Here is a 27507-nt window from a genome sequence, read left to right as displayed (position 1 = left end):
GGGTGAATACTTGTTCCTCCTCAAATCAAGACTTCTAATAACCTGACTGGGGAAACATTCTAACTAACATATAGTATACTGTAGGTCTTGTCATTTACTTTCACCTGTGGAATTGTAAATGACAAAAATACATAAATGATCACAGTTGTACCCACCAACATTGTGGAGTTTGTATGCTCTAATATAGTCTCTATTCCATATCGTTGTAATAGGATTGGTTTGAGTCCCTGTCACTGTGAGTGGTGTTGATTGTGGGAATTTCTAAATGGGGCATATCCTCATTTAACTTTCTGAACATAAATAATGGAACAGACCAAGGCTGCTCTGCTGAAATGTTTTCAGAAAAGTGCTGTTTAGTTCACACATCATGAGAGGTGGTACTGATGGAAATGGGGGCCAACACAAGAAGATTTAGAGCTGGGGCACGTCAAATATTTTTTCTGATGATAATTAACTGTTTGTTATTATTACTATCTTTTAACGGACACCCCACCATAGACACACACACAAACACCCACACGTTGCAACAATGTTTTCTTGTCTTTACACCCTACATAGATTCTGTTCCTTAGAGATATTTGCCAAATTGCCTCATAGAATAGAAGTGATTCATATTGTTATGCAGTCCAACCATAGGTATAATCAGCCAAGAGTATAAGAGAATGTGCTGTACTTTGAGACACAGGCCCTGTGAATAATGTGTTTGGAGCTGCCGTGTTGCTAGGCGATGACTGGTGAGAGCTCAGTTGGAAGTCCTGGAAGATAAGACATATGAAAAGGTAAGGAAAGATGGAGAGAGCAGTGGGGAGTGGGGTCAGAAAGATGGACAGAAGGGAAAAAGAGAAAAAAAGAAAAAGATGAGGGGGTAGCTGCATGTAGACATGGAATGAGATATCTGCTTTGACCAGATGATATATCATCTGTCTGTTCCTCTATCACATACTCTCTTACTGTCTCTCTCTATTCCAAGCATATGTGGTCTAGAAATCTATCAATTGAGTCCAAAGTTCACACTGTGTAGATGGCGTGTGTATCACAACAAGCAAGTCATTTTGGATTGAAAGGGTTGCCAGGGTGATTGACTCCCAGTGGCATAGCTATCAAGTGCGTGTCACCATGAAATTCACTGACTGGCTGGTTAGCTGATTGACAAACGAATAACTGACTAAATAAATCACCCCCAAAATTGTTGAGTTAAAAAAAAAGATGGTTAGGCAGAGGGTGACAGTAAAATTAAATCACATCATTGCTACCATGTGTTTATGCTGCCACACTGTGGTGAACATGCACAGCTCAAAACGTAGTTTACCCAGATTTTCAATTTTGGGTTGTAAACTCATGTCCCTCTGTTGGTGTAGATTTGAACCTTCCAGGCCCCTGAATCTGTACATAATCTCCCCAGGATTTCTCTGACATATAAGGGCATCAACCGATCAACATGAGCAGAGATTTTACCTTTATAAATTATATAGCTCTTGAATAGATCACTGAAATCACTGAATTACATGTAGATTAGCTCTGCTAATTTGATTATATACATAGTTGATGACAAACCAACTTCTGTTCTTTACTAACACAATTCACATTGCTCTTGACTAGTTTTCTTTTAATTAATACCCCCTAGCTCTTATTTGCTTTTTGGCATTGTGTAGGGGATGCTCTCCTTTCATGTACGTTGACAATATTTGATACTATTCCTACTGATATCGTTCTCCGTTACGTGAGTTTTGTAAGTTTTTTGGTCAATAATAAGAAAAAGAGAGAGAAAAAAACACAATTCACAATACACTCCAGTCCAATAGGTGGCAGTAACGCACACTGGAATTACTACATGAGACAACTGACTCAACAGAACAAAAATACATCCCAGTGCGCTTTGCGACTCCATACAACTTGCTTGCTTGTTGGGAAGTGACCTTCCTCCTCATACACCACAGACTGAAAGGTACGTGTAATAATTTCCTGAACCACTATCAGTTTTCATTGTTGTATAGAATAAACCATAATAAGTGTCTCGTTGTTAGTCATACCAGTGTATATGTATGTCTGTTGTTCATCGTGGTGTCTTGAACAGAGGACGGGTTAGGCCTTCAGATGATGCTAGATAACTAGCCTAGCTAACTAGCCATTCTCGCAGCAATACCGCTTTAGCACTAGCACTTAGCGGCTATCGGGTTAGCACTATTAGCTAGTTTGTTAGTGCCATAGCCATAGTTAGTTGTAGTATTTTTCTAACGAAATATTCAAGTGATGCCAACTACAAATTAAGGAACATTCGTCACGAAATGTAATGTTGAGACCATGACGATAGGTTTACGTTTATCGTATAGCTACTAGCTACTCTGTTGAGCTAAGGTCAATACTACCAAGACCCAATACAGTACCGTACAGAGTCAGTGACTGTAGTTTAGTAACTGCATAAACTTGTAGACCCAGTCAGTGTGATCGGAACCACACGTAGACTGTGAAATTGCTGTACTATTAACAGATAGTAATAATGGCATTCATGTTACTATTTGTATAAACCATGGTTATACAGTATCATCGAGCAGTACTAGAATTGTATGGCTTTGCGGGGCAAAAGTACTCGGCTCCATGGATACAATCTTAGAATTGCCATTGCTCGATCTGGTTTTAAATGTATTATGTGATAACGGTGTTAATTCGAGTGGTTAATGTAGCCTATTAGATATGTCAATGAACTTGTACTAACTACTATGTTATAGGTTGTGCCAAGCACAAACGATACATTTCGTATATCCTAGTGACTACAATCTCCAACAAGATTAATCCAGTGATTTCCAAAACGTGTTTTACTGCAAGGTCACAACGTCAATAGTGTTTCTGTTTGTCTCCTACTCAGATGGCAGGACGTGTGTTTGCAAACTGGTGGGCCAAGATGAGCCCTTACTACACCCAGGCCTACCAGGAGATGTGGGTGGGTGTCGGTATCATGACATATCTGTACTACAAAGTCTCTTATGGGGGTAAGTTGTTGATAATAATAATAGTATTTATAATGCACTTTAAGTTGCTGATTTTCTATTTAAAATTACACTTTGACAATGGCCAAAATTAGTTTGGTGCAATGGGGATTTAAATTCATTCATGTTTAGTATTATTGATCCCAGATAGACAAATTCACCAAGCTTTATGAATTTAGTCTACTACTTGCTTAGCAACATTTCACTGCTGATCAAAATGTATTATACTTATATTTTTAGGAAAGAAAGCTGTCCAATCCAGTAAGTATTACTCTATATTTTAATAGATGTATTTATTATTATCAAATTGTTTTATTATTTGTTGAGAGTTAAATAAACATATTGCCTTTGTGTCACAGAGCCTGCTCACTGAGTTCTTCAACATGCTGGGCCTCCACCCTCCTTCCCATGTGAAAAGACACCCCTGCTAACGTGCTGTAATGTCTATTTGTATGTAATAAAATATCCTTTGGGATTAATTAATAGAATGTTGCATTTCTTTTTGTCTATTGACTAGTACACCATGTTTTAACCATTGTGTTATCTTCGGGTCATTCTGACCCATCAGTCATTGTGACCCACCGTCGTATTGCGACAACTTTACCGCATACAAAAACAAAGTGAAGCATTTTCTTTTAACCGTCGGGCTGTCTCAGACCCCCCACATCGCAAAGGTTAAAAGAAAATGCTTTTTATTTGTTTTTGTATTGGGTAAAGTTGTCGCAACACACTGATGGTTCATTGTGAACCTTTTGGTCATGTGACCCGAAGGCAGCACAAGGGTTAAATTATGCTTTGGTACTTTTTACACAGGCCAAAATCTTCCAAATTCTTAAGTTACAGTTTTTCTCCATTGTTTTGGCTCATTTCAAGAAACAGAAATGAAATTCTCGAAACATTTACATTTAGTCATTTAGCAGACGCTCTTATCCAGAGCGACTTACAGTGAGTACAGGGACATTCCCCCGAGGCAAGTAGGGTGAAGTGCCTTGCCCAAGGACACAACGTCATTTGGCACAGCCGGGAATTGAACTGGCAACCTTCTGATTACTAGCCCAACTCCCTCACCGCTCAGCCATCTGACTGTTCCCCACAACACGTGCAAACCTCCACACCACTGGGCACTTGTTCACAACAGATTGCCTTCAGTTAGGCCAATTACCAATTGAATATGTCTTGCTGGTCTAAACTGACTGTTGCTTCTCAGTCAAGTGGTTATTCTCTGCAAAACATTGGCATACATTCCTTGTGTACATCATCACCTGCACAATAGTTGATGCCACTGTCAAAATCTTTCAGGCACACAATGCCATGAAAAACATGGTATATACTGTAATATGGATCTCTTGGATCATCTGCTTAGTCATTGTCAGGTGCAACTAGAACTTTACTAAACAAGGGGACACATCCGATCACCAATTACACAGTAAGTTTAGTTAGCTGACAGGAGCTATCCAGGAGTATAGTTTCCATCAAATATATAGAGCTCGTCCCAGGCCAGCTCGAGGGCAACATCACCATGTGCTTCCATTTCAGAGAATGGTGTAGTCACCCATATTCCCAGTCTTGGCCCATACAATTCCCAGAAGCTCCTGTTGTTCTTGGACCGCCTGCACTCCGATCTTATCCCTCTACATGAGAGTGTTTTGGTAGGACCTCACTTGCTTACATTTGTCATTGTGTGGGACAATGTAAGCTTCCACCGTGGCCCACTCATCAGTGTTCACTGCCCAACCAAGAATGCTGATGGTGCTCTTATCACCTTACTCCCCATTCCTCAATCCTATCGAGTTATTTTTTGTGCTAATACAATTGCAATTGATTAAAGGAATGAGAAATTCCAATCTGTTATGAAGTGCCCGGTGGTTCGGAGGTTTGCACGTGTTGTTTTAAGAATGTCATTTCTGTTTTGTGAAATGAGCCGAAGGAATAGAGAAAAACTGTAATATAACTGGGGAAGATTGTATACACATAGTATGCTTATCCTAAATACAGTGTTTTGTAAAAAATTGTAAGCACCTACTGCAAATCTGTTGGTGGGTGTATAGAGGTTGTACCTGAATTGTGATTTAAGAGTATTGTCTGCAGTAGCCTCTCCTTATCTCTGTTAGCTGGTAACACCCTTAACCCATAAATACAGGTGACTTCCCCAATGAGTTTGTGGGAATTGTAAACTTTTAGAAGGAGTCAGTATAGTGGTCAATTTAATTGTTTTTTTTGTCGATTTAACAAGTTCTTGTATAGTTCCCAAGGAGATGGTGCTTTTTTTAAGCAGAAGAAGGGTTGTTAAACAAACCCCTTCATTAAGAGCACTCACTGAACACCAATGTTTTAGATGACTTTGTACCAGAGGAGTTACCTTTAGGAAGCAGTGCAAGAGGAGAGTTCTGGAGGTGTTTGGGTTACATGGATCTTTTCAGGGAATTTTTTTTATCTTTGACATTATAAAATACATTTGATTCCAACAAGAAAATGTAATACTGTACTAATGCAATACATACTTTAGACATTACAACATTACCTGCTAGTTCTCTATTCCTTTTGAGAGGGAGAGGGCGACTCAAAGGTAGAGGTTGTTTAAAACTGCTGTATAATTCTGTCAAATGAACTATTACAAATACTGAATGTTTATTTTCTCTATATATTAGGCCTACACTAGGCAAGAGTGAAATTATAAATTTGTATACAACATTTTACATTTAGCAGACGCTCTTATCCAGAGCGACTTACAATAAGTACAGGGACACGGTAACCTTCAGATTACTAGCCCGACTCCCTAACCGCTCAGCCACCTGACTCACAACACATATTTAAACATGAACATCAAACAGTTGGCTCCTGTCTGTGATCATAACATTACACCAGTTGCTTTATTATGTGGTTAATGTATGCTTGATTGTTAAAATATGACTGGATGTAAAGTTTGTTTGCAGTCGCCGACAACGGCTAGAAAATTTTAGCAGGTAATGTTGTAATGTCTAGAAAAGAAAAGTCAGTATTGTCAAGGCATCCTAGTCATCATAAAATGGGAAGGGTAATGGTAAACATTTACATTTAGTCATTTAGCAGACGCTCTTATCCAGAGCGACTTACAGTAAGTACAGGGACATTCCCCCAAGGCAAGTAGGGTGAAGAGCTCTGCTCCTATTGGTTTACCCGCTGCCTAGTGCAGCTAATGACTGAAGATCAAAATATACACACACCTGTCACTCACACAGGTGCCCTATATAAGGGGGTGACAGCCGTCACTCATCCTCCCAAAAAATTCAGCACGGGTTGCTCGAATTTAGTGGCTTGAAGATTAAAGAATATCTGAAATGAGCGTTTCCATTCCACCGCTCCCGCGCAAGGCTCTTTTAAGAGCCCAATGCCGGTGCCGTTTCTTGGAGGCCGATGGAGACCACCACGAATTCTGTTTCGTGTGCTTGGGACCTCGGCATGCCAGGGACGGTTTGGTGAACTCTCCTGTCTGCTTGTCGTGCGCTGGCCTCTCCGTTTCGGAGAGGCGGCTGCGTCACGACTTCTTTCAGGTGGAGGAGCCCCTCGAAGATGTGGTCTCTGCTCTGCTCTCCGAGGAGGAGAGTTCAGAAATTGAGGACCACCTCGAGGCGGCTATTGAGGTGCACGCGTCCGGGCGGGACCCTCCTGTGGAGGCTTTCTGCCCAAGCGTGTTACGTTCAACCCCCTCGCACTTCTCTGAGGTAAAAGGGCGCGAGTTGACCTCGACCTCAGAGGATGACGAAGAGGCGGCTCCCGCCCCTCCCGTCTCCTCTGCGCTGTCTCGCAGGGCAGACTTCCCGTCTGTCGTCGCGAAGGCAGCCGAAATCATGGGCGTTCCCCTGCCGGCCTCTCCTCCTGTGGAGGAAGATGACCCGTGGGATGTCGGCCCTCATGCAAAACGCAGTAAGGCCTCGAAGCCCTTGTGCCCCACTATGCCGAGACTGGCAGACTATGTGCAGGGCTCATGGGATGCGCCACTGGTGGCTAACGCCCCGGTCAAGGCGCTCCTCCCGTTCACGAAGGTGAGCGGGCTGGGTGAGGCAGCGAAGTCCGGTCCCCCACCCTTGGAACCATCCCTCGTCGCTTACCTGGTGCCAGGGGCGAGCGCTTGGATGACGGCGAGGAAGGCGACCCTGCCATCATCCCGGGACAAGCTTACTGCCTCTCTGGCAGACAAGGCGTATGTCTGGGGTGCGCAGGCAGCGGCTGCCTCTGGGAACGCCGCCCTTCTGACAGCGGCGGTCTCCAAACTCTCCACGGAGAGGCCTGAGGGACTGTCGGCCGAGGAGACGTCATGGGTTGCCAGAATGGCATCTGCCGCGCTCCACCTGAATCAGGGGGCAGCGATTTGCGCTGGCAGGACGATGGGCAACAGCGTTGTGGTTCATCGCCACCTGTGGCTGTCGCTAACAGCCATGAGGGAGGCGGACAAGTCCGCCCTGCTCAACGCTCCCGTGGCTAGCGAGGGCCTGTTCGGACCGGCTGTGGCGTCAGCCTCCGAACGCTTCTCGCGCCTGGAGGAGGAGAGGAAGCACCTGCTAGGGCATATGCCCCTGCAGAAGAAACCTAACGCTGCTCCCTCCTCTGTTTCCTCCGGTGCCTCGCAAAGCAGGAGGAAACGAGCTCGCCGTCCGGTGGCACGAGCGGCCGCTGCGACGCAGGCTGCTCCTCCCGCGGCACCCGTTCCCCCCTTGGCTGTTCCCCCCGAGAGAGCGGGTCACAGCCGCCCACCTAACGCCGGCTGGCGTGGTGGCGGAGGGGGAAGGAAGAGGAGAGCGTGACTGGCGGCGGGGATCGAGGCTTCGGTCCCCACCCCGGTCTATCTGAATGAAATAAAGAGGCTTGGACCTCCACTTTACCCTTTCCCTGAAAGACAAGTGTTCCATTCAGTGCCTCTTACGCTTTCGACGAGTACAGAGCTGAGCACTCGTACTGTTGTCGAGCGGGTTAATGAGTTGGTTTTGGTTCGCGGGTTGTCCTCAACGAGTGACGCCGAACCATCAAGCACCGCACTCGTAGCGGAGTCTGGCCCAGCTAGCAAGCGTGTGGCCAGACCGCTACCCGTCTCTGTGCACCGTGACACTGTTGTCACGTTACAAGAGCCATCACTGCGGCTGTGCGCCCAGAGCTCTGGCCGCGCTGTGAGACCTCTTGAAGCTCATAGCTCAGACGGAGCTCAGACCTCTCTTGGTCAGGGGGCGCAGCCCCAGCCCTTTCGAGTCGACCCCACCTTGGGCTGTGCCGCCGATTCGGTGCACAGCGGCGGCTGGGGTCAGACGAGAGTACGGCCGTTTCCTGTCTGCGGCTCCGCAGCTAAACGCACGCCCGCTCTCTCTGCGTTATGCAGAGTGGCGAGAGTCATGCTCACTGCCAAGCTGGCTAGACAGGATACTGAGAGAGGGTTATGCCATCCAGTTCATGCGGACTCCCCCTCCCTTCAGAGGAGTGAGGGAGACACGCTTGTCCTGCCCGCTGAAAGCACTCGCGCTCCGGACGGAGATAGCGAGCTTGCTGACCAAAGGGACAGTGATCCCGGTCCCCAGAGATCAGGAGAACTCGGGTCTCTACTCCCCATATTTTTTGGTTCCCAAGAAAAACGGGGGGATGAGGCCGATTCTAGACCTGAGGGTGCTCAACGAGAGTGTGGCCAAACGGCCCTTTCGCATGCTGACGATAAAGCGTTTGCTGACTTGTGTACAGCGGAACGACTTTGGGATCAGCATAGATCTGAAGGACGCGTATTTCCATGTGCCTATCAAACTGAAGCACCGGAGATTTCTGCGTTTTGCCTTCGAAGGGAAAAAGTACGAGTACACGCGCCTGCCGTTGGGTACGCGCTGGCCCCTCGAACTTTCTCCAAGTGCGTGGAAGCAGCTCTAGAACCGTTACGGCGGAGGGGTATACGCATTCTGGCGTACCTCGACGACCTGTTAGTTCTAGCTCAGTCTCCGGACAGAGCTATCCAGGACGCGACCTCACTGGTGAGTCAGCTCAGCCAGTTGGGGTTCGCTGTCAACTGGGAGAAGAGCGCTCCATGGCCCGCTCAACAGTTTACCTACCTAGGTATCCATTTGGACACTGTTGGGATGAGAGCCAGACTGTCGGCGCCACGGAGAGAGGCTATTTCAATAGCTCTCCGCGCGTTCCGGGTCTCACGCAAAATCACCGCGCTGTCGCTGATGTCCCTTTTGGGGTTGATGGCGGCGGCTCATGTAGTAGTGCCATTAGGCCTGTTATACATGCGCAAGCTGCAGAGATGGTTTGCTCAGCTGCGGCTGGATCCTGTGCGACACCGCCGCAGACTGCTAGTGATACCGAGATCAGTCAAGACCAATCTGAACCATTGGAGAGACCCGCGCGTCATGGCGCGCGGAGTCGACATGGGCAGAGTGACATCTCTCTACCCGGTCTTTACGGACGCGTCCTTGACCGGGTGGGGTGGAGTATGTCAGGCGGGCTCGATAGGAGGAAGATGGGAACCGTCAGAGACGCGTCACATCAACCTCCTGGAGCTCGAAGCGGTTCGACTGACTTTGTGCCATTTCGCGCTGGTGTTGAAGGATCAAGACGTTCTCGTCAGATCCGACAACAGGGTGACGGTGGCTTACATCAACAGACAGGGAGGGGTGCGCTCTCCATCACTTCATCGATTAGCGGAGGAAGTGTGGACTTGGGCTTTCACGCACCTACGCTCCCTGAGAGCTCTGCACATTCCAGGTCTGCTCAACGAGGGAGCGGACCTGATGTCAAGAGGCGGCCCGAGAGAGGACGAATGGAGGTTGAAACCGTCCATCGTGTCTCTGATCTGGGCACGTTTCGGCCGAGCACAGGTGGATCTGTTTGCGTCACGAGCCAACACACAGTGTCTTCTGTGGTTCTCGCTGCGCGCACAGGACAGACCTCCGCTTGGAGTCGATGCGTTCGCGCACCGTTCCTGGCCGAGAGGTCTGCTATACGCATTTCCACCTCTGGCCTCCATCCTCCCCTTGCTGGCTCGGGTGAGGTCGGACGGGCTGTCGGTCATTCTGATAGCCCCCGATCGGCCCGGAGCCCCATGGTTCCCGGAGATGATGGGGATGCTGGTGGGCGGGCCTTGGCCCATACCTCATCAGACGGATGCGCTCTCTCAGGCCGGAGGCCTGGTGAAGAGCCCTCCAGTGATCGGAGGCCCACTTATGGCTTGGCTACTGAGAGGGAACTCTTAGAGCGCAGGGGTCTGTCTGATGCTGTCATTCAGACCATTCAGAGTGCGCGCGCACAATCTACTGCTAGAGGGTACGCGTCGCGCTGGCGAGCCTTTATGCAATGGTGTGGAAAACAGAACCTTGACCCGGTCTCATGTCCGGTCGAAATGTTCTTGGGTTTCTTACAATCGTTGTTTGACGAGGGCTTAGCCGCGAGCACGGTTCGTGTTTACGCGGCGGCCATTTCGGCATGTCACGAAGGGTTCGCCAAAACGACACTGTTCAGCCACCCGCTGGTCAAGCGTTTTCTGGCTGGGGTGTGTAGGCTCAGGCCACCTCCGAGAGCGTCAACACCTACATGGGATTTATCTCTGGTGTTAGACGCTCTGTGTGGACCACCTTTCGAGCCCATAGATAATGTGTCATTACGTCTGCTTTCTCTCAAAACGAGTCTGCTCCTCGCTTTGACTACGGCTAAGCGAGTGAGCGACTTGTGCGCTTTGTCAACACGAGCGGATTGTTTGATCATCTCGGGTGATCGAACAAGAGCAGTGTTGCGTCCTAACCCGGCTTTTATCCCCAAGGTGATTAGCCGAGCGTTCAGGGCACAAAGCTGCGAACTGAGAGCTTTTTTTCCCACCTCCGCACAGCGGAGAGGAGGAAAGACGCTTACATAGCCTGTGCCCAGTGCGCGCTCTCTCGCGCTATCTGGAATGCACAGCAAGCATCAGATCTTCTCCCCAGTTACTGATCTGCTACGGTGGATCGAGGGCTGGCTTGCCACTCTCCAAACAGAGACTTTCTCACTGGCTCTGCGAGGCTATTGGTCTCGCGTACGAGTCTATGAGATGTCCCGTGCCACCTGGCATTCGGGCTCATTCCACCCGAGGAGTGGCGGCATCAGCCGCCATCCTCAGGGGTGTAGGAGTGGAGGAGATTTGTGAAGCAGCGTCTTGGTCGTCGCCTTCACCATTTGTGCGATATTATCTGTTGGACGTTTCCTCCTCATCTTTTGCGCATTCTGTCCTCAGCATGGCTGGTGGATCAGGTGCAGCGAGATGACAACTCGCGAGGTTCTTGTGGGCCCTAGATGCGAGTTGTTCGTTGGGGTTATCGCCAAGTGTGGGACAGTCAGACATTCTCAGTTGAGATGTCTATACTGTATGTGTTCTGTTGCCCCTCCAGCTTAGCTGTTGTGCAGGCGAGAGGAACAACATGAGTTTTTAAGTAAACTTTCCTGTTTTCACCCTGGACGGCTCTCTGTGTCACAGTAGCGGCCTGACCGGGAGGACAGACCCTGTGTATTATTACATCAGCAGGTCTGTCCTCGGTGCCTTGTGAGATTATGGGTCTTTTAGATCTAGTCTCGCTGGGGGTATATCTGGCCTCGCTCGCTCCGCCTAAACCAATAGGAGCAGAGCTCCCCTATGGGGCGGAGCTCCACGAAATAGAACGATAGTTAATGGAGGTAACTCCAGTTCTATGAGTGGAGCGGAGCCCCATAGGGCTGCAGGCCCAGCTCGACTTATTCAACCCGGCTGTATTAATACTTTTGGGAGGATGAGTGACGGCTGTCACCCCCTTATATAGGGCACCTGTGTGAGTGACAGGTGTGTGTATATTTTGATCTTCAGTCATTAGCTGCACTAGGCAGCGGGTAAACCAATAGGAGCAGAGCTCCCCTATGGGGCTCCGCTCCACTCATAGAACTGGAGTTACCTCCATTAACTATCGTTGTCAGTCACCCAGCAGATTATATGATGTGACAAACCTATTTATTATTCTCATGGAATAGCCTAATTAATTACACATAGGCCTATAGCCTATAACTAGACGACCGAAATTGAGTCGAGGAGCGACAGAAAGGAACAAAGAGAAGGGTGGGGACCAAATACCCCCCTCGCAGTCCGCGATAGCGCGAAAGGCAACGCCTCCGGTTTTGCCGCTACCTCTGATTGGATCGAGACCGAACCGGCCTTGTGGCCAATGACTGCCAGTTACCGTGAAGTATAATAGGTGTTCTTTGACCGAGTCTATTCAATGTAATCTAAGACATCAACAAAATGAGCGGAAGAGGTAAAACCGGAGGCAAAGCCAGGGCCAAGGCAAAGACCAGGTCATCCCGCGCCGGACTTCAGTTTCCCGTGGGTCGTGTTCACAGACTTCTTCGTAAAGGCAATTACGCGCAGCGTGTGGGAGCTGGCGCGCCCGTCTACTTGGCCGCCGTGCTCGAGTATCTGACTGCTGAGATCCTGGAGTTGGCTGGCAACGCTGCCCGCGACAACAAGAAGACTCGCATCATTCCTCGTCACCTGCAGCTGGCTGTCCGCAACGACGAAGAACTGAACAAACTCCTCGGTGGTGTCACTATCGCTCAGGGCGGAGTGTTGCCTAACATCCAGGCAGTACTTCTCCCCAAGAAGACCGAGAAGGCTGTCAAGTCCAAGTAATGTCCCCGTTTGATTTGTTGTGATTGTTCACCCTCCCCAAAGGCTCTTTTAAGAGCCACCCATTTAACTCTAGAAAAAAAGCATTGACTGTCTCCATAATCAATTCCAATGTGGAATCAAATTAGTTCACTAACCTAAATCCACACAGTGGGTCATACCACAACCGCTTACAACATTGGACGCTTGTAAAATAATTGGATTATAAATATACATTTGTAATAATGCATAAGTAGCAAGACAGTTTGAAATTTAGGCGGGCACGGAGGCTCTGTCCACGCGTTTAATGGCAATGTCCAAAGCGCAATTGCATTGATCAGTTGTTTTTGTTTAAAGTTTGTGAAGTAAATACAACATGTATTCATTTAGCAGACGCTTTTACAAAGATACTGAAGCAAGATGCATAGACTTTAGTAGTCTAAAGTGAACAGTTGGTGATTTCATGCTCCCTTATAGTTAATGTTGATACATGTAGTGGCTGCTGAATTTTAATATACTTAGTTTGGCATCTTATTTTAAACATTTTGATCCCATCCTCGAGCCCAAGGGGTTTATCAGTGACTGCAATTACTTTGGGGCTGTATCCAGTGGCTGACTATATTGCTTCACTGTTACATTGGCGCTAAAGTTACACAGCAAACTGCATACCATTCACTGCAACATTGTTTCTGGTGGCTTGATACTTACAAATACCAGTGGGTTACACTTTGGTAGTAGCATATTGGGAATTCAATTCATACCGCACCATTTCCGTTTGGTAGAAGTTGGTTCTGGTCTAGATAAAATTGAGCTGCGTAATGTCATTTTTTGCTAATCGTGGTGTGAATTTTGCATGCAAGGAAACTGAATGACTTTGTCTTTTCATAGAGATAATGAGGTGGCTCTTAAAAGAGCCTTTGGGGATGTTGCAGTCAAATTACATTTAGGCGCGCTCTCCGCGAATGCGGCGGGCCAGTTGGATGTCCTTGGGCATAATGGTAACCCTCTTGGCGTGGATGGCGCACAAGTTGGTGTCCTCGAAGAGACCGACCAGGTAGGCTTCGCTAGCCTCCTGCAGAGCCATCACAGCGGAGCTCTGGAACCGCAAGTCAGTCTTGAAGTCCTGGGCGATTTCTCTGACCAGACGCTGGAAGGGGAGCTTGCGGATCAGTAGCTCAGTTGATTTCTGGTAGCGACGGATCTCTCTCAGAGCCACGGTGCCGGGCCTGTAACGATGGGGCTTCTTCACGCCACCGGTGGCTGGCGCACTCTTACGGGCTGCCTTTGTGGCAAGCTGCTTCCTCGGGGCTTTGCCACCGGTAGATTTACGAGCGGTCTGCTTGGTTCTGGCCATGTTGCTTGTTTTCTTCTCTTCGATACGAAACTGAATACAGTAAAAGGGGAAGCGAACAAGTTTATATCTCCAGCCACGTCGTGCATTGATTGGACGGCCTCATTGTCAGGCAGGAGCCTCCCTCTCCCCCGCCATTGGATGTAATCAGGGCCGCCAAAAATTCAAACAAGACCCCGCCCCACTCCCAAGCTTGCTTTGCTATTACTATTTTCAAATTAATAATCAGTTTCAAACAACTTCCATTTTCCCTTTCAAAAGGTCAAATTTAATCACAATTTCCAAAATAACTAGCGTATTTGAGTGCAGATATATATACCTATATATCTTTTTTCTTCTTCCACAGTTAAGTCTCCTCCAATTAAGCGAGTTGACTGTAGCAAGATGGCCGCCATGTGCGGACGTTCTAGACTCCGCCGTAAGACATCTAGTCTTTATATATCTATGGCCTACATGGAACGTATTCTGCTGATGGGGGGACGAAGACGACACAATAGGCTACTGTAGACGCCTATCCAATAGGTTATACGTGGAGTGCGTTTTATTTAGGTCAAAAAAATACCCCTGCTACTTCCACCAAGGAAGTTATTCCCGACTGCGCACCTCACAACATAACACTTGGGAGGAAAATGTTGACTAATTGCGCAATATAATCATGTTCAGTCAGGTAGAGTATGCGGTTGTGGTATGACCCACTGTGTGGATTCAGGTTACAGTGAACTAATTTGATTCCACATTGGAATTGATTATGGAGAAAGTCAATGTTCTTTTCTAGAGTTAAATGGGTGGCTCTTAAAAGAGCCTTTGGGGAGGGTGAACAATCACAACAAATCAAACGGGGACATTACTTGGACTTGACAGCCTTCTCGGTCTTCTTGGGGAGAAGTACTGCCTGGATGTTAGGCAACACTCCGCCCTGAGCGATAGTGACACCACCGAGGAGTTTGTTCAGTTCTTCGTCGTTGCGGACAGCCAGCTGCAGGTGACGAGGAATGATGCGAGTCTTCTTGTTGTCGCGGGCAGCGTTGCCAGCCAACTCCAAGATCTCAGCAGTCAGATACTCGAGCACGGCGGCCAAGTAGACGGGCGCGCCAGCTCCCACACGCTGCGCGTAATTGCCTTTACGAAGAAGTCTGTGAACACGACCCACGGGAAACTGAAGTCCGGCGCGGGATGACCTGGTCTTTGCCTTGGCCCTGGCTTTGCCTCCGGTTTTACCTCTTCCGCTCATTTTGTTGATGTCTTAGATTACATTGAATAGACTTGGTCAAAGAACACCTATTATACTTCACGGTAACTGGCAGTCATTGGCCACAAGGCCGGTTCGGTCTCGATCCAATCAGAGGTAGCGGCAAAACTGGAGGCGTTGCCTTTCGCGCTATCGCGGACTGCGAGGGGGGTATTTGGTCCCCACCCTTCTCTTTGTTCCTTTCCGTCGCTCCTCATTTTGGGCACCATTTTATCATCAAATTTCTTTACAACCAGCAGACTACATGGTTTAGGCTTTAGTTTGCTGTGATGACTTATGGGCGTTTTAAGAGGTTCTTTAAGTAGTCGCTATTATTTGTCTATATTATTAGCTATTAGTCCAGTCATTTAAGCCAAAATGGGGGTCAACTCAGTAATGAAAATTACTAAGTTGATTACTTATATTAAGACAAACAAAAAATGTATTACAAGTTTTTTGAAGCGGTTTGTTAACATGGGCAAACGGAGCATACTAATTTATTCTCTCATTTGCAGAAATACCACAACATTGGATATAGCCAGGTGAACATGTCTTGTAGAATCTTGTTGACATCTTACAGTAAAAGACTAGACTTTCCAAAAAAGCAGGCTGAGATGTTACAGATGCGGATACATTTTGATCTTCAGTCGTTTGCTGCCTAACCCAATAGGAGCTTAGCTGCCCTGTGGGGCGGAGCTCCACGAAATGGAACGATAGTTAATGGAGGTAACGATAGTTAATGGAGGTAACTCCAGTTCTATGAGTGGAGCGGAGCCCCATAGGGGAGCTCTGCTCCTATTGGTTTACCCGCTGCCTAGTGCAGCTAATGACTGAAGATCAAAATATACACACACCTGTCACTCACACAGGTGCCCTATATAAGGGGGTGACAGCCGTCACTCATCCTCCCAAAAAATTCAGCACGGGTTGCTCGAATTTAGTGGCTTGAAGATTAAAGAATATCTGAAATGAGCGTTTCCATTCCATCGCTTCCACGTAAGGCTCTTTTAAGAGCCCAATGCCGGTGCTGTTTCTTGGAGGCTGATGGAGACCATTCTGTTTCGTGTGCTTGGGACCTCGGCATGCCAGGGACGGTTTGGTGCTCTCCTGTCTGCTTGTCGTGCGCTGGCCTCTCCGTTTCGGAGAGGCGGCTGCGTCACGACTTCTTTCAGGTGGAGGAGCCCCTCGAAGATGTGGTCTCTGCACAGTTCAGAAATTGAGGACCACCTGGAGGCGGCTCTTGAGGTGCACACGTCTGGGCGGGACCCTCCTGTGGAGGCTTTCTGCCCAAGCGTGTTGCGTTCAACCCCCCCGCACTTCTCTGAGGTAAAAGGGCGCGAGTTGACCTCGGCCTCAGAGGATGACGAAGAGCCGGCTCCCGCCCCTCCCGTCTCCTCAGCGCTGTCTCGCAGGGCAGACTTTCCGTCTGTCATCGCGAAGGCAGCCGAAATCATGGGCGTTCCCCTGCCGGCCTCGCCTCCTGTAGAGGAAGATGACCCGTGGGATGTCGGCCCTCATGCAAAACACAGTAAGGCCTCGAAGCCCTTATGCCCCACTATGCCGAGACTGGCAGACTATGTGCAGGGCTCATGGGAAGCGCCATTGGTGGCTAACGCCCCGGTCAAGGCGCTCCTCCCGTTCACGAGGGTGAACGGGCTGGGTGTGGAAGCGAAGTCCGGTCCCCCACCCTTGGAACCGTCCCTCGTCGCTTACCTGGTGCCAGGGGCGAGCGCTTGGATGACTGCGAGGAAGGCGACCCTGCCATCATCCCGGGACAAGCTTACTGCCTCTTTGGCAGACAAGGCGTATGTCTGGGGTGCGCAGGCAGCGGCTGCCTCTGGGAACGCCGCCCTTCTGACGGCGGCGGTCTCCAAACTCTCCACGGAGAGGCCTGAGGGACTGTCGGCCGAGGAGACGTCGTGGGTTGCCAGGATGGCATCTGCCGCGATCCACCTGAATCAGGGGGCAGCGATTTGCGCTGGCAGGGCGATGTGAAACAGCGTTGTGGTTCATCGCCACCTGTGGCTGTTGCTAACAGCCATGAGGGAGGCGGACAAGTCCGCCCTGCTCAACGCTCAAGTGGCTAGCGAGGGCCTGTTCGGACCGGCTGTGGCGTCAGCCTCCGAACGCTTCTCGCGCCTGGAGCAGGAGAGGAGGCACCTGCTAGGGCATATGCCCCTGCAGAAGAAACCTAACGCTGCTCCCTTCTCTGTTTCCACCGGTGCCTCGCAAAGCAGGAGGAAACGAGCTTGCCGTCCAGTGGCACGAGCGGCCGCTGCGACGCAGGCTGCTCCTCCCGCGGCACCTGTTCCACCCTTGGCTGTTCCCCCCGAGAGAGCGGGTCACAGCCGCCCACCTAACGCCAGCTGGCGTGGTGGCGTAGGGGGAAGAAAGAGGAGAGCGTGACTGGCGGCGGGGACCGAGGCTTCGGTCCCCACCCTGGTCTATCTGAATGAAATAAAGAGGCTTGGACCTCCACTTTACCCTTTCCCTGAAAGACAAGTGTTCCATTCAGTGCCTCTTACGCTTTCGACGAGTACAGAGCTGAGCACTCGTACTGTTGTCGAGCGGGTTAATGAGTTGGTTTCGGTTCGCGAGTTGTCCTCAACGAGTGACGCCGAACCATCAAGCACCGCACACGTAGCGGAGTCTGGCCCAGCTAGCAAGCGTGTAGCCAGACCGCTACCCGTCTCTGTGCACCTTGACACAGCGTGTGGCTCTGTTGTCACGTTACAAGAGCCATCACTGCGGCTGTGCGCCCAGAGCTCTGGCCGCGCTGTGAGACCTCTTGAAGCTCATAGCGAAGACAGAGCTCAGACCTCTCTTGGTCAGGGGGCGCAGCCCCAGCCCTTTCGAGTCGACCCCACCTTGGGCTGTGCCGCCGATTCGGTGCACAGCGGCGGCTGGGGTCAGACGAGAGTACGGCCGTTTCCTGTCTGCGGCTCCGCAGCTAAACGCACGCCCGCTCTCTCTGCGTTATGCAGAGTGGCGAGAGTCATGCTCACTGCCAAGCTGGCTAGACAGGATACTGAGAGAGGGTTATGCCATCCAGTTCATGCGGACTCCCCCTCCTTTCAGAGGAGTGAGGAAGACGCGCTTGTCCTGCCCCCTGAAAGCACTCGCGCTCCGGACAGAGATAGCGAGCTTGCTGACCAAAGGGACAGTGATCCCGGTCCCCAGAGATCAGGAGAACTCGGGTCTCTACTCCCCTTATTTTTTGGTTCCCAAGAAAAATGAGGTTTGAGGGGGGATGAGGCCGATTCTAGACCTGAGGGTGCTCAACGAGAGTGTGGCCAAACGGCCCTTTCGCATGCTGACGATAAAGCGTTTGCTGACTTGTGTACAGCGGAACGACTTTGGGGTCAGCATAGATCTGAAGGACGCGTATTTCCATGTGCCTATCAAACTGAAGCACAGGAGATTTCTGCGTTTTGCCTTCAAAGGGAAAAAGTACGAGTACACGCGCCTGCCGTTTAGGTACGCGCTGGCTCCTTGAACTTTCTCCAAGTGCGTTGAAGCAGCTCTAGAACCGTTACGGCGGAGAGGAATACGCATTCTGGCGTACCTCGACGACCTGTTAGTTCTAGCTCAGTCTCCGGCAGAGCTATCCAGGACGCGACCTCACTGGTGAGTCAGCTCAGCCAGTTGGGGTTCGCTGTCAACTGGGAGAAGTGCGCTCCATGGCCCGCTCAACAGTTTACCTACCTAGGTATCCATTTGGACACTGTTGGGATGAGAGCCAGACTGTCGGCACCACGGAGAGAGGCTATTTCAATAGCTCTCTGCGCGTTCTGGGTCTCACGCACAATCACCGCGCTGTCGGTGATGTCCCTATTGGGGTTGATAGCGGCGGCTCATGTAGTAGTGCCTCTAGGCCTGTTATACATGCGCAAGCTGCAGAGATGGTTTGCTCAGCTGCGGTTGGATACTGTGCGACACCGCCGCAGACTGCTAGTGTTACCGAGATCAGTCAAAACCGATCTGAACCATTGGAGAGACCCGCGCGTCATGGCGCGCGGAGTCGACATGGGCAGAGTGACATCTCTCTACCCGGTCTTTACGGATGCGTCCTTGACCGGGTGGGGTGGAGTATGTCAGGCGGGCTCGATAGGAGGAAGATGTGAACCGTCAGAGACGCGTCACATCAACCTCCTGGAGCTCGAAGCGGTTCGACTGACTTTGTGCCATTTCGCGCTGGTGTTGAAGGATCAAGACGTTCTCGTCAGATCCGACAACAGGGTGACGGTGGCTTACATCAACAGACAGGGAGGGGTGCGCTCTCCATCACTTCATCGCTTAGCGGAGGAAGTGTGGACTTGGGCTTTCACGCACCTACGCTCCCTGAGAGACCTGCACATTCCAGGTCTGCTCAACGAGGGAGCGGACCTGATGTCAAGAGGTGGCCCGAGAGAGGACGAATGGAGGTTGAAAAACCGTCCATCGTGTCTCTGATCTGGGCACGTTTCGGCCGAGCACAGGTGGATCTGTTTGCGTCATGAGCCAACACACAGTGTCTTCTGTGGTTCTCGCTGCGCGCACAGGACAGACCTCCGCTTGGAGTCGATGCGTTCGAGCACGGTTCCTGGCCGAGAGGTCTGCTATACGCATTTCCACCTCTGGCCTCCATCCTCCCCTTGCTGGCTCGGGTGAGGTCGGACGGGCTGTCGTTCATTCTGATAGCCCCCGATCGCCCCGGAGCCCCATGGTTCCCGGAGATGATGGGGATGTTGGTGGGCGGGCCTTGGCCCATACCTCATCAGACGGATGCGCTCTCTCAGGCCGGAGGCCTGGTGAAGAGCCCTCCAGTGATCGGAGGCCCACTTATGCCTTGGCTACTGAGAGAGAACTCTTAGAGCGCAGGGGTCTGTCTGATGCTGTCATTCAGACCATTCAGAGTGCGCGCGCACAATCTACTGCTAGAGGGTACGCGTCGCGCTGGCGAGCCTTTATGCAATGGTGTGGAAAACAGAACCTTGACCCGGTCTCATGTCCGGTCGAAATGTTCTTGTGTTTCTTACAATCGTTGTTTGATGAGGGCTTAGCCGCGAGCACGGTTCGTGTTTACGCGGCGGCCATTTCGGCATGTCACGAAGGGTTCGCCAAAACGACACTGTTCAGCCACCCGCTGGTCAAGTGTTTTCTGGCTGGGGTGTGTAGGCTCAGGCCACCTCCGAGAGCGTCAACACCTACATGGGATTTATCTCTGGTTTTAGACGCTCTGTGTGGGCCACCTTTCGAGCCCATATACAATGTGTCATTACGTCTGCTTTCTCTCAAAACGAGTCTGCTCCTCGCTTTGACTACGGCTAAGCGAGTGAGCGACTTGTGCGCTTTGTCAACACGCGCGGATTGTTTGATCATCTCGGGTGATCGAACAAGAGCAGTGTTGCGTCCTAACCCGGCTTTTATCCCCAAGGTGATTAGCCGAGCGTTCAGGGCACAAAGCTGCGAACTGAGAGCTTTTTTCCCACCTCCGCACAGTGGAGAGGAGGAAAGACGCTTACATAGCCTGTGCCCAGTGCGCGCTCTCTCACGCTATCTGGAATGCACAGCAAGCATCAGATCTTCTCCCCAGTTACTGATCTGCTACGGTGGATCGAGGGCTGGCTTGCCACTCTCCAAACAGAGACTTTCTCACTGGCTCTGAGAGGCTATTGGTCTCGCGTACGAGTCAATGAGATGTCCTGTGCCACCTGGCATTCGGGCTCATTCCACCCGAGGAGTGGCGGCATCAGCCGCCATCCTCAGGGGTGTTGGAGTGGAGGAGATTTGTGAAGCAGCGTCTTGGTCGTCGCCTTCACCATTTGTGCGATATTATCTGTTGGACGTTTCCTCCTCATCTTTTGCGCATTCTGTTCTCAGCATGGCTGGTGGATCAGGTGCAGCGAGATGATAACTCGTGAGGTTCTTGTGGGCCCTAGATGCGAGTTGTTCGTTGGGTTTATCGCCAAGTGTGGGACAGTCAGACATTCTCAGTTGAGATGTCTATACTATATGTGTTCTGTTGCCCGTCCAGCTTAGCTGTTGTGCAGGCGAGAGGAACAACATGAGTTTTTAACCCTTGTGTTATCTTCGGGTCATTCTGACCCATCAGTCATTGTGACCCACCGTCGTATTGCGACAACTTTACCGCATACAAAAACAAAGTGAAGCATTTTCTTTTAACCGTCGGGCTGTCTCAGACCCCCCACATTGTGAAGGTTAAAATAAAATTATTTTTATTTGTTTTTGTATTGGGTAAAATTGTGTAAACACAACGGTGGTTCGTTATGAACCTTTGGGTCATGTGACCCGAAGGCAGCACAAGGGTTAAGTAAACTCTCTCCTGTTTTCACCCTGGACGGCTCTCTGTCACAGTAGCGGCCTGACCGGGAGGACAGACCCTGTGTATTATTACATCAGCAGGTCTGTCCTCGGTGCCTTGTGAGATTATGGGTCTTTTAGATCTAGTCTCGCTGGGGGTATATCTGGCCTCGCTCGCTCCGCCTAAACCAATAGGAGCAGAGCTCCCCTATGGGGCGGAGCTCCACGAAATAGAACGATAGTTAATGGAGGTAACTCCAGTTCTATGAGTGGAGCGGAGCCCCATAGGGCTGCAGGCCCAGCTCGACTTATTCAACCCGGCTGTATTAATACTTTTGGGAGGATGAGTGACGGCTGTCACCCCCTTATACAGTTAGGTCCATAAGTATTTGGACATTGACACAATTTTCATCATTTTGGCTCTGTATACCACCACAATGGATTTGATGTGCCCCCCCCCCTTTTTAAGGGACCAAAAATAATTGGACAAACTAACATAAATCTAATTGTCACTTTTAACATTGGTTGCAAATCCTTTGCAGTCAATGACAGCCTGAAGTCTGGAACCCATAGACATCACCAGACGCTGGGTTTCGTCCCTGGTGATGCTCTGCCAGGCCTCTACTGCAACTGTCTTCAGTTCCTGCTTGTTCTTGGGGCATTTTCCCTTCAGTTTTGTCTTTAGCAAGTGAAATGCATGCTCAATTGGATTTAGGTCAGGTGATTGACTTGGCCATTGCAGAACATTCCACTTCTTTGCCTTAAAAAACTCTTTGGTTGCTTTCGCAGTATGCTTCGGGTCATTGTCCATCTGCACTGTGAAGCGCCGTCCTATGAGTTCTGAAGCATTTGGCTGAATCTGAGCAGATAATATTGCCCGAAACACTTCAGAATTCATCCTACTGCTTTTGTCAGCAGTCACATCATCGATAAATACAAGGGAACCAGTTCCATTGGCAGCCATACATGCCCACGCCATAACACTACCTCCACCATGCTTCACTGATGAGGTGGTATGCTTTGGATCATGAGCAGTTCCTTCCCTTCTCCATACTCTTCTCTTCCCATCATTCTGGTACAAGTTGATCTTGGTCTCATCTGTCCATAGGATGTTGTTCCAGAACTGTACAGGCTCTTTTATATGTTTTTTGGCAAACTCTAATCTGGTCTTCCTGTTTTTGAGACTCACCAATGGTTTACATCTTGTGGTGAACCCTCTGTATTTACTCTGGTGAAGTCTTCTCTTAATTGTTGACTTTGACACAGATACGCCTACCTCCTGGAGAGTGTTCTTGATCTGGCCAACTGTTGTGAAGGGGTTTTTCTTCACCAGGAAAAGAATTCTTCTGTCATCCACCACAGTTGTTTTCCGTGGTCTTCCGGGTCTTTTGGTGTTGCTGAGCTCACCAGTGCGTTCTTTCTTTTTAACCCTTGTGTTATCTTCGGGTCATTCTGACCTATCAGTCATTGTGACCCACCGTCGTATTGCGACAAATTTACCTCATACAAAAACAAAGTGAAGCATTTTCTTTTAACTGTCGGGCTGTCTCAGACCCCCCACATTGGAATGGTTAAAAGAAAATTATTTTTATTTGTTTTTGTATTGGGTAAAATTGGGTAAACACAACGATGGTTCATTATGAACCTTTGGGTCATGTGACTCGAAGGCAGCACGAGGGTTAAGAATGTACCAAACAGTTGATTTGGCCACACCTAATGTTTTTGCTATCTCTCTGATAGGTTTGTTTTGATTTTTCAGCCTAACGATGGCTTGCTTCACTGATGGTGACAGCTCTTTGGACTTCATATTGAGAGTTTACAGCAACAGATTCCAAACACAAATACCATACTTGAAATGAACTCTAGACCTTTTATCTGCTCCTTGTCAATGAAATAACAAACTCCCTTTATGAGGGAATAACATACACCTGGCCATGGAACAGCTGAGCAGCCAATTGTCCAATTACTTTTGGTCCCTTAAAAAGGGGGGGGGGGGCACATATAAAATGTATTGTAATTCCTACGCCGTTCACCTGATTTGGATGTAAATACCCTGAAATTAAAGCTGAAAGTCTGCACTTAAAGCACATCTTGATTGTTTCATTTCAAATCCATTGTGGTGGTATACAGAGCCAAAATGCTGAAAATTGTGTCAATGTCCAAATACTTATGGACCTAACTGTATAGGGCACCTGTGTGAGTGACAGGTGTGTGTATATTTTGATCTTCAGTCATTAGCTGCACTAGGCAGCGGGTAAACCAATAGGAGCAGAGCTCCCCTATGGGGCTCCACTCCACTCATAGAACTGGAGTTACCGCCATTAACTATCGTTCTAACCCCCCCCCCCCCCCCCCCCCCCATTGAAATCAAAAGGCTGTTATGGTAAGACCGATTATGTTCTATACAGCTAAAACAGCCTGGGGTCAAATTGACACCAAACATAATAGGAGGTTTACATAAACATGCCCTTACAGCTAAATGTCTGTTATTACATGCTATATTAATATAACTTTTAGGGAGGAACACTTTTAGTTATGACGTTAAACTATACTTTGTCACGAAATATAGTAGTCGTCTTTGAAACTACCTACAGATTTGAAAATTCCGTTGGCTAATTACAGGGCCTAACCTAAATAATGACAATAAATAATAACTGAACTTGTAACAGTTTGGTTGCAAAGCACACTATTATGGTGAAATGTTATCTCGTGTTTGTTGAGTTAAAACCGAAATATTGTTGTTGCATAGCAAGCATCATTAGCCTGACGTTGTCATACTCATAATTCTAGTCAGAATATGAGTCTGAGAACTCTCCCTTGGGCTGTGACTATGGGGCGTGTTTCAAACGAACCTGGAAAACAAATGCCTCTTCGCTCAATTGGATAGATCTACAACCAATCAGAGCAACGTAGTATGTGACGTATGTTAAGCGCCGCATAGTTGTTGTCAACAGAACTAAACTGCAAGCAGACTTGAAGCATGCTTGATACGATGGCCACTGGGTTTTCATTGTGTCCCATCTTCTTCGCGACCATCGGGGCCAGCTGATAAAATAAACTTTTACCGAATCCCGTAGGAAGGACGGCAAAAACATATTTTCCATCGACAAATGCCTTGATTGCGTTTCTCTGTTCCTCTTTCAAAATTAATGCGCTGTCGATGTCTTCTAAAACAGACTCGATGGCAGAATCATAACATCCCAGATCTCCAGCGGTAGCCATGTTTGTTCAAAACGAATTCAACTTAAGCGCTCTTTTGTGACGTGGGTGATTACGTTCTGTTGATCATCTGTCCATCATCGTATAAAGCCCGCCCTGGCAATTTCATTGGTCCGCCCAGATTCTGGTTTTCTGTAGCCTAGTTGTCCCCAGACCCAACTTCCCGATCAAATTTTTTTGTGGGCGGGACGAAGTTGGGCTGGCAGCCAGGCTAAAGCATCATAGCAAAAAGGCTAACAACGTAAGAGTTAGCCTATACCCACCAATTAACATTAGCCCTTCATTCATGACATGGATACCGTAATAATCATACAGAAACATATTTGCATACCTTTATCTTTTTCTCGTTTCTCCTCTTCTTCTTTTCTTTTTTTTCGAAATTGGGCACCTGATGGCTTACTTGACCTTTTCCTGTCCATCTTCTTTGGCACTCAACAGTCAACAGATTTCCCATTCCCCCAACACTGTCACTCACGACCAGAAGTCAAGACTAAACCAATTCACCTTGGTGACCACAATCGTTTTGTGTTACATATTTTTATTAGCCATTTCACACAATTAAAAAAAAACTAAAATGTGCAGGAACTTTAGGCCTATTTATAATATTATGAATGAAATGTGCGTTATTTGGAAGAAAGTCGAGGTGCAACTGACTTTAGCCCACTAATTTAGAGTATTGCACTATACAGTGCCCCCCCCCCCCCCCCCCCCCCCCTTGTCCGTTCCATTTGGGAGACCCAGTCAGGTGAGCTGTCTGTCCCCTCCCCTTTTTTCACACAGCTTCTGTGCACGGCACCTTCTCAGCAAGCAGGGGTGCCTGCAGCTGCCTGAAGGGGGCGCCAATTTGCCAATTCCCCACACAGTGAAATGATAGAAAAGAGAAAACAGCTTCGCGGCGCAGAGATTTTTATTTATTTATTTTATGCTCGTGTTTCCCCCACGTGACATGAAAAAATGCCGCCCCGGGCGTCTGCCCGGTCCGCCCTAAAACCGCCCCTGCATGTGATTCAAAAGTAAAGTGTGCGCGCGTGTACGCGTATTCCATTCGACACAACGCCCCTCGCTTAACAAGGGTGGCAGTATGCAGGATACTACTCATTTCACCCGAGCAAAAGCACGGAGGGGGGATACGGAAGGAGAGGATTTATTACACAAAAGTGGTCAATAGTTGGCGAATTAGCAGAAAAGGTAAACAAGATGAAAAGCAACAAAGAGCTCATCCCCTTTACTGTAAAATACTAAATGCTAGTATTTTTAACAGTTGGCAGTATGTTCTGTTCTTCTGTAAATTGTTACTGTTACTGTACAAAAAAGAAACGTTGCCTGTGTGATGATTGTATTTATGTTTTACTTTTGGTCAGTTATAGACCAAAATGTGTGTAAAGAAAATTCACAAATAAAATACCTTTTTTTCTTTCATTTGCTGCCTATCTTTTTTGTTTTACTGTACTTTGTAGCCTGGTATTGACTTCAGTTAACCAGTGTAAGTGATCAGTTTTGCAAAACGTTCCTCTTTATGTACAAATGGTAAAAATACAAAAAATACAAATATTACAAAAAATACAAATGAAAAAAAAAACTGTTTTGTGGCGTGAGGTTTTGGTCCTGATGGAGGGGAGTGACTGAAACAGGGAGTGACCAGGGTGGGAGGAGTCGGCCACAATCTTCTTCGCTCGCCTCAGGGTCCTCGAGGTGTGCAGGTCCTCGAGGGAAGGCAGATTGCAGCCAATCACCTTCTCTGCCGAGCGGATGATACGCTGCAGCCTGCTCTTGTCCTTGGCAGTGGAAGCAGCTTACCAGATGGTTGTACTGAAAAGTTACAATACGACCAGTTGTCATACTGTGGCGTTGCTGATTCAATTTCGTTTTTTTTTCATTTATATAGCACACTTTTAAAACAACAAAAACAGTATCATTTAGCCATTTGAAATCTATTGTAATGACCTGACTAAGTAAGAAAGGAACAATCGTCCAGGCATAAGATGAAGTTCCCGAATTGACCTTTATTAACCACATGGTAGACAGGCTACTAGTAAGCCAAACGTTTATACAGCTGTGTGGCCCTATCCCTGCTAAATAAAAGAAAGGTAGACCACAAAACAATAGTAACCATTGTTATATGACTTTTTACTGTCAGAAGATAGGCCAAGGAAGACACCCAAATGAAAAAGAGTTCACTTTGTTTATTAGATCGAGTTGCTCGGATCACGTCACCACATCAGGCAGAGTGGTTGGCATGAGTGAAAACCATCTCAGATGGCCATTATATACATGAGCTAAACAGTACAGATATAGTAACCACCAAAACATGCCCTTTAACAGTACACATTCCACGAATAATGCACAGGGGAAATGGCACACAGGTGATGCGGTCATAACTAAGTTTGGAGACCATTATCTGCTTCCTCGCTCTCCTGAGGTTGCACAGAGTGCATCCCTAGATCTATATGTGTCCTTCTAGGGGCCCACGGAGCGACCTCTTGACCTCCCTAAGACACAAGTTTCGTGTATACAGAATATCTGCATATCAACCGTCTCTTGTGAAACCCAGACATAACAGAAAGAACAGATGCTAAACCTGGTCCTAACTTCGAATGCTCCATCCCCCTGCACAAACCCCCTCCATTGCCCTTCGCCAACAACCAGGATGCCCGGCATCCGAACATTCCGGGCATTCCCGTGGTGGCAGACAGCAGGTTGATTGGCATGTCGGACCCTGCGAACACTACTGGTAAACAACCAACTAACAGCCTATCATATAACACACGTCTTTCTGTGTGGGTCGCTACACTATGTTTATACTTTAACGCAT

General features: G+C 48.5%; 4 protein-coding genes and 1 pseudogene across 4 annotated transcripts in view; 3 read left to right on the top strand and 2 right to left on the bottom strand.

Moving 5' to 3' along the window:
• Positions 1 to 1874: 1874 nt before the first annotated feature.
• Positions 1875 to 3472, top strand: atp5mj (ATP synthase membrane subunit j). The gene is made up of 4 exons (XM_067242132.1): positions 1875 to 1945; positions 2864 to 2987; positions 3225 to 3245; positions 3344 to 3472. Exons 2-4 carry the CDS (start codon positions 2864 to 2866, stop codon positions 3355 to 3357), a joined length of 159 nt encoding a protein of 52 aa, XP_067098233.1. The 5' UTR covers positions 1875 to 1945; the 3' UTR covers positions 3358 to 3472.
• Positions 3473 to 12231: 8759 nt separating this feature from the next.
• Positions 12232 to 27507, top strand: part of LOC136947791 (histone H2AX-like) — a 115056-nt gene continuing 99780 nt past the window's right edge. Inside the window, exon 1 of the mRNA XM_067241987.1 lies at positions 12232 to 12608. Within this exon, the coding sequence (XP_067098088.1) occupies positions 12232 to 12608 (377 nt within the window). The remainder of the gene's footprint in view (positions 12609 to 27507) is intronic.
• On the bottom strand, positions 13538 to 14833 carry LOC136947792 (histone H3). The gene is made up of 2 exons (XM_067241988.1): positions 14794 to 14833; positions 13538 to 13978 (listed from the first exon to the last, which is right to left on the bottom strand). The coding sequence occupies exon 2, from the start codon at positions 13946 to 13948 to the stop codon at positions 13538 to 13540; it is 411 nt and encodes a 136-aa protein (XP_067098089.1). The 5' UTR covers positions 13949 to 13978; positions 14794 to 14833.
• LOC136947794 (histone H2A-like) lies at positions 14488 to 15176 on the bottom strand. Its single transcript, XM_067241990.1, has one exon. The coding sequence runs from the start codon at positions 15174 to 15176 to the stop codon at positions 14790 to 14792; it is 387 nt and encodes a 128-aa protein (XP_067098091.1). The 3' UTR covers positions 14488 to 14789.
• LOC136947492 (uncharacterized) lies at positions 19182 to 20026 on the top strand (annotated as a pseudogene).

Source organism: Osmerus mordax, chromosome 8 (assembly GCF_038355195.1).
Source record: "Osmerus mordax isolate fOsmMor3 chromosome 8, fOsmMor3.pri, whole genome shotgun sequence".
Classification (NCBI taxonomy): domain Eukaryota; kingdom Metazoa; phylum Chordata; class Actinopteri; order Osmeriformes; family Osmeridae; genus Osmerus; species Osmerus mordax.
The sequence above is the reverse complement of the archived record's forward strand: the minus strand, read 5'-3'. Positions and strand labels throughout refer to the sequence as shown.

Coding starts and splice junctions, on each gene's coding strand:
- atp5mj (XM_067242132.1), top strand. CDS start 2,864: ATGGCAGGACGTGTGTTTGCAAACTGGTGGGCCAAGATGAGCCCTTAC. Junction 2,988..3,224: donor CTACAAAGTCTCTTATGGGG/GTAAGTTGTTGA, acceptor TTATATTTTTAG/GAAAGAAAGCTGTCCAATCC.
- LOC136947792 (XM_067241988.1), bottom strand. CDS start 13,948: ATGGCCAGAACCAAGCAGACCGCTCGTAAATCTACCGGTGGCAAAGCC.
- LOC136947794 (XM_067241990.1), bottom strand. CDS start 15,176: ATGAGCGGAAGAGGTAAAACCGGAGGCAAAGCCAGGGCCAAGGCAAAG.